The 12,385-nt window shown below is 41.9% G+C and overlaps 1 protein-coding gene across 1 annotated transcript in view; it reads right to left on the reverse strand.

Moving 5' to 3' along the window:
* SPAG5 (sperm associated antigen 5) overlaps positions 1 to 12,385 on the reverse strand; it is a 96,414-nt gene that overhangs the window by 23,065 nt on the left and 60,964 nt on the right. The window contains exons 14-17 of the mRNA XM_089693618.1: positions 11,077 to 11,130; positions 8,500 to 8,614; positions 8,212 to 8,345; positions 4,419 to 4,587 (exon numbers count right to left, since the gene is read on the reverse strand). Of these exons, the coding sequence (XP_089549744.1) occupies positions 4,419 to 4,587; positions 8,212 to 8,345; positions 8,500 to 8,614; positions 11,077 to 11,130 (472 nt within the window). The remainder of the gene's footprint in view (positions 1 to 4,418; positions 4,588 to 8,211; positions 8,346 to 8,499; positions 8,615 to 11,076; positions 11,131 to 12,385) is intronic.

Raw genomic sequence — 12,385 nt, forward strand, 5'->3', positions numbered from 1 at the left:
ATGCCCTTACACTGGTGCTGCTGCAGTGCGACTAAAAGTGGCACAATTAATGCAGGGCTTCTCCCTGGGGGAGCCCTGCTCCAGCTACCAGTCTGTTCACAGTTTATGTGCCAGGTGAGTGGCTTATTTCTTCATATGGTTATGGTGCTCTCACCTACTTTCAGGTTGTTTTCTTACATGGAGCTTGTCTTATTTATCTACATTATCATTCAGATTATCTAGTTTCTGGCAAGGGTGTTTTATCCATACGAGCACCATTTTTGACCTTGGTGGTTTTAGTTTTCTCTATTTCAGCCTTTTGTTTCTTGTGCAGAAGTTTATTTCTAATCCCCGTTTATTTGAGGTGCTTTATAATTATGGGCACACCAACTCCAGAATTCTAGCCAGAGGACACGGTGGTAGCGGTCATCACTTTAGTTACTTTTATTTTTTTTCTAGATCATGACAAGGGGTAGCAATGGCCTCCCCTATTTTAATAGTGTCTGAAGGCTAATATTCTTGTCTTCCCAGCTTGAGTGCAGGAGTAGTTGACATGCTAAAGGATACTGTTTAATCATGTGTCAAAAAGCCCTCTAAGAGCTCAAGGAAGAAAGATTCACAAGAGGACTCTGGGTCAAAGCAAAGAAGCAAGTCCCAATATCCTTCCTCCCAGGACTCTCCCAGCTGTAGTACCAAACCCTGTACCAAGGAGTCAGCTGATGTGAAAGCTTTTATTAGAGATGTATTAGCTGAGAGCATGAGCCAGCCCATGGCTTCATCTCTCTCCTCTCAAACCTTGTATTTGGACAATTTGTCCCCATTCGCCTCTAGGAAGAGATGTTCTGGGCAGGAACTAGTAGATTCATCAGCAAATTCTTATGAGGAAAGTGAAGATGACCCTGATAACATATGTACCTTTGATTTATTGCTTGTATCCCCTTTCATTTAAATGGTAAAGGAGGCCATAAATGAGGAGGAAGACATGGAGCAGCCTAAAAAAAAAAAAGTACATAAATACTTGCCCTAGCTAAAAGGGATCCCCCTTCCTTTTTACCCAAAATAAAAGAATGAATTGAAAATCGAGGATGAATGGGCCAGACCAAAAACAAAAGATTTTCTTGTCAAAAAACGGTTTCATCAAGGTATACCCCCTTTTATCAGGTAACAAATTAACAGAATACAAAGATATAATGGAAAAGCAAGCCGATAAGTATCCAAAAAAATATTCTCTCTTGTGGGCTGGTATTGGCAGTTACAGTGGCAAAGGCTCTTAAAGAGTGGTCAGAAAATTTGGAACCAATAATGGAAAATGTGTGCCACTCAGGCTGCAGGGAAAAGCAATCCTGTGTCCACCACTGTGAGTGCAGGCCAAGAAAGGAGCTTGTCTCGGCTCCAAATAACTGGTAAGGCGAAGGATGAGCCGCACATCTATGCAGACCCGCTGGTAATGAAATGAATGGCAGTCTCAGCCTGAGCTCCACCAGGCCAACCCCCAACGTGTTTCATTCCTCCTCTCGAAGCCTAATCATGGGGATCCACATGGGGATGCCTCCTCTCGAAGCCTAATCATGGGGATCCACATGATTAAGCTCCGAGGGGCAGGGTGAAATGTGTTGGAAGCATGGCTTGGTAGGAGCTGAAGCTGAGGCCTGGTGGACTATGTTGGAAACCTTTGTCCCTGTCAGGAGCCTTGCACCCTGCGGGATCAGGGTGGAGGTCCTACCTCATTGGGGTTGACTAAAAGCACACCACTAAAGTGCACTTTTTTGTGCGTTTTTGCACTTGCACCATTTTTGTACACTTAATTGGTTTTTGCACACCTCCACGGATTAAAAAAACAAAAAAAAACAAATAAAAAAACAAAACTAGCTGTCCAGGGCAAATTAAAATTGTTCATATGCATGATTAAATCAGCATTTACTTAGAATTGCAAACATTTTATATTTTGTGAAAGCAGGGGCCCTGGAGAATAAAATAGTCACATGATAGTGCATACAAACAACAAAACACCTAGGTTTTTTGGTACAATATAGAAGGTGATATTGCATCGAGTACACGGATACCAAACATATCAGGACTGAAACCTGCATACGCCCATGAAATGGCGACAAACTGATTACTAAACGGTCAATAGATGACACTTTAAAAGCCTTTAGAGGTTATCAGTTTAGAGTTATTTGCTAATTAGGGCGCTAGAATTATTGTCTTCACTCCCACGTTTGCGGCGACAACTCATGCTTTGCACAATCACTGTTACATATGGTGGACCTACATGAGTTTGCATTTCTGTTTGTGCACAGGGGGACAAAATTACTTTTATTTACTTACATTGTTTTTATTTTTTTAGACTTTTTTTTATTGTAACTCTATTGCCATCACAAATGGGTGAACAAGCCCCCTTTTGATTCGGGCAGATGACAGGTATTCTTTATGGAAAGATGGAGGTTGCAGGCTCATCCAGAGGGCAGCTAGCTAGGGCAGCTAGTTTGTCTTCCAAAAATACTTTATTAAATCGCTACAGGCTGGATTCTGGTCCTCAAGTAGGGTTGGACTTCTCAGTCTTGACTTTAGTACCTACTTCTGTAAATAAGATTGTTTATGTATTTTCTGCAGTGTCCACCCGTGTTTTTCTTTATTATTGCTACTTAGTTCCTATCAATGCTGACATGGGGAGGCACCTGGGATACAGAAAGGTCAAATCACAGTTCTTACTGATATGTTCCTTTCAAGGGACTCCATATCAGCACAATTTCTCCCCATTGTGTTTAATTTTTCTGAACGTTGGTATCAAAACACTGAGAAGGAAGAGTGAAAGTTTGTTTAAAGTGTATGTTACCCAACATTTCAGATTCTGGATATGTGTCTGTTGTACCACGTACTTGCATTAAAAAGTATCCTGTTCTCTTTGTATTGCTTTGTGTGAAATTTCTAGTTTTCCTGGCAGACCCCCTGCTTTCCTATTTCAAATTGACCCTGCTAGGCAAGGAAGCACATCCATCCCAGTCAGCTTTCTAGCTGTATTGGGAGCACAGCCTGTCTTGTCCTCCAATGGCCATGCTTCTGCTGACACATCTCCCTCCAGCTATCTAAGCACTTTATGCAGTTCAGAACAGGAGGGTATGTGATAACTTCATGCAAAAATCATTCCAGTTCTCGCAAAGAGAAAACAAGCCCGAATCTTGTTCTCCAATACTGATCATAGTGGCCCTATGATACCAAGGTCTGGCGAATGAGGTGCATGGGAAAGTGCAAGACTTAGTCTGCAGACTCGTCAAACCTTGATTTGACAACACTAGCTGTGTGAATTGGAGCATTATCATCTTGGTAGATGGCACCGTCTTTGGGAAACAATGTCAGCACCAAAGGGTGCACATGGTTGGCCAAAATTTATACATAGTCGCTGGCAGTGATTCAAAGTGATAACGGTTCTGCAGAATACCAAAATACAGCTCCCCAAACCATGATTGTGCTGTCACCATGCTTTATCATTGGCACAGAACAGTCCTGGTCATAAGCTTGGGACGGGGTTTGCCATATGTAATCATGTCCAGTGGTTGGGAACAGTGTGAAGCTCGATTCATCGGACTATATGACAGTCTTCTATTGATTGTAGCCCACAATTTATGGGTGTTGCACCACTCTCTAATGTTCTGAGCATTAATATCGGTCACTAGTGGTTTAGCAATTGCAGCTCGTCCGTGAATGTTTTGCTTATGGAGTTCCCTCCGCACAGTTTTTGTGGGCACGGGTTTGGAATATTGAGATTGAGCTCTGCAGTCACTTTTTCAGTAGCCATTTTCCTATTCTGGGTCACAATCCTGTGCAATGTCCTTTTGTCTCTTTCGGTCAGTTGACCATGTCGACTACCTATGCGTATCAGACGTTTTCCCAGAAACTGTATATGCCGTCATAACCTTTGACACTGTACCTTGCGACACTGTAAAATTGGCAACTTCAGTCACAGAGGCACCAGCTAAGCGACACCAACAATATGCCCTCCCGTACGTTCTGACATGACTCCTTAGTGCTAGCAGCACATGCAGTGAATGATGAAAGTGAGGTTTCTCACCTCTTAGCCGGGTGTCGGGTGGCTCATCACACAGCGAAAGCAAAAAATGTTACATTACTTCCGCTTTCAACATGAAACACATCGTCACTTTCACACCTGCATATCATGTACGGTTTCCATATTTTTGTATATACAGTATATATACATACAAACACATACACACTTTATGAGAAGAGGGCTGTCTTGGCAGAGCTTAACCACTCAGTGCTGACAAGGTAAAGGGCCAGCAAAGGAAAATTATGGTAAGAACTTTGTTTTTAATTTTCTGTAGTGTGTGTACAATAACGTGTATATAAATAAAACACGTACATAGCAAGGGAAAACAAGGAATTAGGGATACTGTATATATCAAGTACTAAAGCTGTCATACCTCTCTCTGGGAGCTTTCCTTCAGATTTCTAATTACATCTAGGAGAAGTGCCTTAATTTTTGAAACCTCAGAGGAAGAGTTAGCCATTTCTTTGACTGTGTTTGCCTTCATGTTCTGAGCTTCATACTTCGCGTCTGCCAAATTCCGCTTCAGTTCATTCACATCTTCCCTGCATGTGCACACCACATTGATATACGTTAACTTCAACAACAAGCAAGCTCCGTTTTGCTCATAGGAGCTGGTTTAAACTGCTACTGTAGGTTTCAAACTGTGTGTTTTTTAGATGTATATTTTCATGGGGTTTTTTTTGTGTTTTTTTCTACAAACAAAAAACCTCCTGAACTAAAATAGATAGATTGTGCATTTTTCATAGGAGCTGGTTTAAACTGCTACTGTAGGTTTCAAACTGTGTGTTTTTTAGATGTATATTTTCATGGGGGTTTTTTTGTGTTTTTTTCTACAAACAAAAAACCTCCTGAACTAAAATAGATAGATTGTGCATTTTTCAATGCACTGACATGTCCAAAGAAGATGTAGGTTTTATTTTGTGTAATGCAGCACACCACACAATAGCGTTACCTTGCATTGTAGTGCATTGCAACACATCTCCATTGGCAAACCATTATGAAGTAGCACCAAAGCAAAATGAGGAAACGATGTGATCTTGGCCTTAGTGTTATTGAATAGCATTATGAAGGTACCACTCATTTCCACACCTTCCAAAGAGAAGATATGCAAAAAGCTGGAGAATCCCATTTATTATCTACATTCATTTTCCAAAATAAAACGGATATTACTTCCTTGAGAGAATTCTGCCTTGTAAAATGTATATAATATATAATCTGAGCATTATATATTCACCTGTAATGGATTTTTTTTTGTTAAACTTTCACAATACTATTGTTTTTCTTGCGTGTATAGTCACAGTCGGCTGCCCACAGTTAAGATGCCAGCATCTGGACCCAAAGACCGTAAAGAGCTGGGTCGGGTGAGAACATCACTGGATCCTGGGACAGGTAAGTGTGTGTGTTTTTTTTATTTAAAGTATTTGTAGCTGCTGACTTTTACATTTTTGTATACAGGGTGTCACATAACTATGCATGGAGGAAAACAGTAGTCCTTTAAGTTGGGAATAAACTATAGAGATGAGTTTGGGTGCCAGGGGTGTGTAGCAGCATGTGTGTTCGAAGATGGTTAATGGTCTTTGTCCCGAAGGAGTGCTAAAACCCATTGCCAGAGTAGAGTATACCAGACCGGTTCCGAGGGGGGAGCCTTAAATAAGAATAATTTCTCCTGTTATAAAATAAATCCAATAAAATCAAACTTCTTCATAATTTTAGGCCAAAATGTTTTTTGCTTCGTGTCTTTGGTAAAAATAAAAAAAAAATCCCAATAAGTGTATATTAATTGGTTTGCAAGTTATAGCGTCTACAAACTAAGGTATACAGTTGTGACCAAAATTATTCAACCCCCACTGAAATTGAGTGTTTTGGCCAGTTTGACATTGCTTTTGATCATTCAGTCATCTTGCTTACATTTACATTAAAGAGGCACTTGTAGGTCAGACAAATATAACATAACAGTTATAATGAAATAACCACAAATGTCTTTTCTGTGCTCACAGCATTATCAGTTTTATTCAACCCCCAAGTGACATTCAATCTTAGTACTTAGTACAGCATCCTTTTACAGTTATAACAGCTTTTAAACGTGAAGCATAGCTTGACACAAGTGTCTTGCAGCGATCTACGGGTATCTTCGCCCATTCTTCATGGGCAAAGGCCTCCAGTTCAGTCACATTCTTAGGCTTGCGCACTGCAACTGCTTTCTTTAAGTCCCACCAGAGGTTCTCAATCGGATTTAAGTCTGGTGACTGCGATGGCCACTCCAAAATGTTCCAGCCTTTCCTCTGCAACCATGCTCTAGTGGACTTGGAGGTATGCTTGGGATCATTGTCCTGTTGAAAGGTCCAACGTCTCCCAAGCCTCAGGTGTGTGACGGACTGCATCACGTTTCCATCCAATATCTCCTGGTACTGAAGAGAATTCATGGTACCTTGCACACGCTGAAGCTTCCCTGTACCTGCAGAAGCAAAACAGCCCCAAAGCATGATTGACCCTCCACCATGCTTCACAGTAGGCAAGGTGTTCTTTTCATCATAGGCCTTGTTCTTCCTCCTCCAAACATAGCGTTGATCCATGGGCCCAAACAGTTCTAATTTTGTTTCATCAGTCCACAGAACACTATCCCACAACTTTTGTGGTTTGTCCACATGGCTTTTGGCATACTGCAGTCGACTCTTCTTATTCTTTGGAGACAGCAAGGGGGTACGCCTGGGAGTTCTGGCACGGAGGCCTTCATTACGCAGTGTGCGTCTTATTGTCTGGGCTGAAACTTCTGTACCCACATCTGACAAATCTTTTCTCAGTTCCTCAGCAGTCACACGGGGACTTCTCTCCACTCTACGCTTCAGGTAGCGCACAGCAGTCGAAGTCAGCATCTTCTTTCTGCCACGACCAGGTAGCGTTTCAACAGTGCCCTTTGCCTTGAATTTGCGAATGATGCTTCCTAAGGTGTCTCTTGGTATGTTTAACATCTTTGCAATCTTCTTATAGCCATTGCCCTTCCTGTGAAGAGAAATCACCTCTTCTCTTGTCTTCCTGGACCATTCTCTTGCCTTCACCATGTTTGTAACCACACCAGTAAATGTCTAGAAGGAGCTGAGTATCACAGTCATTTTAAAGCTGCCTAATTGGTGCTTATTATGCTTGATTGCTGCTCGGTGACATCCACAGGTGTTTTCAATACCTGATGGAAAGCACCTGTATGAACCTCTGTTCTTCAGAGTGGTAGTCTTTAAGGGGTTGAATAATTGTGGCAATGAAGAAACCACATAAGAACCATTTACTACTGTATTACATAAACAATTGATGTCATTTTAGTTGCATTTGGGTAGTTACAACGTCCTTGTAGGATTTGATTCTGAATACAATTCCAAATGTACACTATAGTCCCTAAACCCCTTTACAGCATTGGGGGTTGAATAATTTTGGTCACAACTGTATATATATATATACACACACACACACTGGAATTTACACAGCTATAGAAGCTATAGCAATAATGGCGGTGATCAGCGATTTCTAGTGTGACTATGACAGTGTGGCGGGCAATCTGGGGCTAAATGACACTTGCTGGGACACTGACATCGCTAGTGACAATTATACAATGATCAGTGATAATACTGTACACTATACAGGGGTCGCAAGGGTAAACAGAAGAGCAATAAAGGGATTAACTGGGTGCCTAAGTGTATGTGTGCCGCTTTTACTCACAGGATGCGGTGGCCTTTTCTCTAGGAACTCAAGAGTTGATTTCAGGGAAAAGAAACAGCCAGATCACTGTTCTGTATGTTTGTAAACACAGATTGGCCACAGCTGATCAGCAGGTGTACAGCCAAAATCATTGGCGGCAACCTGCTGACAAACTCATGCTGTGTCCAATCACAGCACAGGTCAGCAGGGGGCATGCGCACCTGAAAACCAGGAAGTTCATTGCGACGTACCCCTACGTCACGGTGCATGGCTGCGCTGCCCACTAGCGATAAATGTACTGGCAGTAAAAGTAATGGCAAAGTCGCTGCAGAAAAAAAAAAAAAAGAGGCCCATAGCAGAATCGTAAACATTGCTGTGGTCCATAGCACCCAGCAATTTTCTGCTATGAACCCAAGAGTTGAACTTGAAGTAAATGATGCAGTAGGTCTTGACAGATTATCATGTTCTTGTGTACTCACTCTAGTTTCTTGATGGTATCCTTGAGATTCTCACACTGATAGCTTCGCTCCAGCAAGTTGAGATGATCGATTTTCCACTGAGATTCAGTCTCTGCTACTTGCTCACGACAAACAAGATTCTCTTGTTCAAGAAACTGGAAGACATATACTTTGTTGACACACAGTGGGAAGTATAAAACTAGAAATATACAGTGGGATTATGTTTCAGACCACTGTGGCATATTCTTTTCAGGGAATCTAAAATTAATTTGGTTTACCACTGCACAGCAGAAGGAAAGAGTGTCCTACCTCCAGGCTTTCTGTGTAGTAGATAATTTGTGAAGCATGTTCCTTTTCTAGAGCCCGCAGCTTTCCCTGTAGGGCCGCTTTCTGACTGCAAACCTCTGACAACTTAAATTCCAAGCTGGAGTCAAAAATAAAACAAATCAAATTTCAAATTAAAATACTATACTAAAGCTACCCAAGCAAAAAGCCTTGGGGGTAGAAGGGTATACACCACTACATATTCAAAATCGAAGGAAAAAAAAAAAAAAAAAAAAAACCCACACAGTCACACGTGTCCTCACTATGTACCCACTTTACATAAGTACAGAAATTACTGCAGTATAGACAATTTGTAAATAAAGCAGTTCATTTATGGCAAGGATTAAGTATTTTTGGCTTTTTGGATGTTCCTGTTATATTCAGTGTACCCTCCATCAGGGCAGATACTGACATTCCTTAGTTGTGGAATATATTTGACAAAGCAAAGGCAAATGTCTTACTGTTAAAAAGGAATCACTATAAAATCCTTTTTTTGGCGTCCATTGAGGGACATAGGACATCCTAGGCTCCGTTCACACCATGCTGGTATGACGAAGCACGCACTTTCCCCAAGAGCCACATGTAGGGCTGCCCATTAATTTCAATGGGCCTCCCACTCGCAAAATAAGAGGAAAACAAGTTGCATCATGAAGGTGTCAGTAAGGATTAATGGCACCGCCACACATCTGCTTTTCTATCATTGTCCGGAAAGCATGTAATTTTATGCGCATTACCAACACGCACAAAGCATGAACCTAGCCTTAAACTGTTGGGTTATAGTCCTGCCTACAGGAGGATTGGACACTGGCAAACAAAAAACTTCAGGCCAGCCCAGAATAACCCCTTCCATAACCATGCCTCAGTTTTAAAAGCATTACCGAGAGCATGATCATAAAACGAGGAGCTGCACCTGTGTCCTTCAATGAACTCCAGTACAAAAATGGGATTTTTGTTTTACCCATAAAATCCCTTTCTTTGGAGTACATTACAGGACACAAGGTTTTTTTCATCTCTTTTACAATAGAGTTATGCTGCCACCTTTCATGTGACAGGACACTGGCAAAAAAAAAAAAATCTCCTCTTAGGCATAATCGCACCCAGTAAGGCAAGGCTTCAGTCTTTGTAGCAAGCCATAACCACAAAGGCAGGAGGCATGGATTCTCTGTGTCCTGTGATGCAACTCCAAGAAAAGGATTTAACAGGTAAACCAAAAATCTTATTTACTTTATCGTACATCCCAGAACACAAGGTATCTTCATCTCCATTATGATAGGGATGTCCCAAAGCACAGATGTGAGGGGAAGGGTAAGCGACAGCAAGCCAACAGGCCCCACACAACTAAATCAGAACAGGTTTGAACCTCAGACAGCAGTCTGCAAAACGCACTAAGCAAAAGGTAGCATCCTCAGCAGCTCTAACATCTACTTTGTAAAAATTTGACCCGAAGACCATGTAGAAGCTTCACAAACTACAGAAGACTGATGCCGAATAACCTAGGAGGCACAGACACTCCTGGTAGAATGAGCTGTTACTGAAAAGAAATAACACCTGATAGAACGAGCCAGGTCCAAGATGTGAAGAATCAACTTGCAAATGGCCATTACATTCTCCAGGGCCTGCAGCACACTAGAACTGGTAGGCAGACCACACCCATGTGGGAGAAGGCCGCACTTACGCAATAGGTGGCAACTGCTCGGTAAGGGCCAGTTCACACCATAAAAACGCAGTCCGGATGCATTTCTGCATGCGAGTTTGTGATGCCTTTCAGTGCAATTTATGGCTTTCAAGTACAGTTCAGGGCAGAAAAAATGCAGCATGTTCTACCTTTCTTTCTGGAATGCATTGGAACTGACTGCACTGGCGTAACATTGGAAACCATAAACCAAACTATCAATGCATTTTTGATGCAGAAAAAATGCACTGGACGTCATATGGTGTGAACTCGTCCTAATCCGGAGAAACCAATGCCACTCTGTGACCAAACAGGGCAGACCACATGAACCGGCTCAGTATTCACCTCATCCTGGTCAGGCATACCCCACAGTGTCTTCAGGGGCTGCAAAAGAACACTGTGCCGAACCCAGTAAAGGAGACCCTCCAGCTAACTCACAGGTGCAACCATATGCGAAAAAATGAGCACCACAGATGGAATCCAGTGCTCATGCAGCTTACAAGCCTTTCCCAAACTTCCACCAGGGTCCAGGTACGGTTTCTTCTGAGATATTAGCATCTACAATGACCAATACAGAAACCTGACACTGCTATAGTGCACCAAGGCTCAGAAGAGCAAAGCAGTTCAAGAAGAAATCCATACATAAAAGGCTCTCACAACAGAGATAGACAGATCAATCACCTAAAAAAACATTAGCAAAACACTAAGGAAATGTTGGGGGTGGGAGCATTTGTGCTAGGCATTGTGATGATTTGCCATTTGCCAGTGTCCAAGCACCTGGAGGTGGAGCATAACCGAATAGTTTAAGAATTAACTGTGTCTTGTGATGTACACTTAAGAAAGTCATCAGAAATAACCTTGCTGTAAATGTTAAAAAGGGAAAACAATACCTGGGCACAACGTCCGCAGACAGATACTTTATGCGATCTTGATATGACTGGCCTCTGAAAGAAATTTTTTTTTCAACAAGTTAGTCACCGGACACTAAGGTGGTGAGTTACTAATTAAACTCAGTTATACTGCATTAGTTTATGCACACAATAGCCTGCATTTTATAGTCCAATCCTAAAACTTTGGCCAAGGTTTGAAGCTTGCAAAGCAACACAGAATTATCTCTGCTTAAAGCTAACCCCCAGAACAAAAATATAGTAAATTAGTTTACCAGTCCTAAGATCTGATGGCTGCATTTGTTTTCTTATTTCAGGCTTGAAGCGATTCTAAAAGGTTAATTTTTTAAATAAAAAAAATAAACATCTATACTTACCTGCTGCGTGCCATGGTTGGCCTGGGTCCTCCTTTTCTTGGGTCCCTTGCAGGCTCTCCTGGCCCCTCCCTCCCTTCTGTCGGGTGCCCCCACAGCAAGCAGCTTGCCATAGGGGCACCCGCTGCTCCGTGTGTCCATTCACACACAAAGCTGCAACTTGGCCCTGCCCCCTCTCGCTTCTCATTGGCCCACTGGCTGTGATTGACAACAGTGGGAGCCAATTGCTCCCGCTTTTGTATCAGCCAATGAGAAGAGGGAGTTTCGGGATAGCCGAGACTTCAGTGCACATCGATGGATCGAGAAGGGGCTTAGGTGAGTATTAGGGGGGCTGATGCACACAGAAGGTAAATAAACCTTGAGCCCTTAGAACCACTTTAATAATTTTTTATGCTTGAAAAAAATGTGTCTGCTGATTCTGACCAAAAAAAAAATCCCCAAAAAACACTAGTGCCCTTCATGTTCACTGAACAATGTTCTCTGCCTACCCAGCTATTTTCTGCGAACTACAAAGCAACTTCACATCTACGCAATAGAGATGAGAAGATGGGAGCAGTTTGTAGTCCATAACAGGAGAGCAGCCATGGGAGCCAACAGTGCTCCTCCATAAAGTACAGTAAGTGAACACTGTCAACGTAGAACAGGAGAGTGTTACTGGCAGAATCACTATGAAAAAGAAAAAAAAAAAAAAAAAGAAAAATAAGGACAGCCACCACATCAAAGAACTGTTAAGCTACGACATAGTCAATGTTTATTTTTAGTTTTAAATATGCTGAGAGATCCAAACCAGAACAAGAGTTGGCAATGTTACTTCAATAGGTCACATGACTAGCCTCTCCTCCAACCCTTTTTTTTTCTTTTTCTTCTCTTTCAATTAGAAGAGTAAGGCTGACTTTGAAATCTAGAGCACATTACTGAAAATACTTGGTTTTATAAAT

This window comes from Staurois parvus, unplaced genomic scaffold (assembly GCF_062004578.1).
Source record: "Staurois parvus isolate SC_StPar_1 unplaced genomic scaffold, SC_StPar_1.0 ptg000635l, whole genome shotgun sequence".
NCBI lineage: Eukaryota > Metazoa > Chordata > Amphibia > Anura > Ranidae > Staurois > Staurois parvus.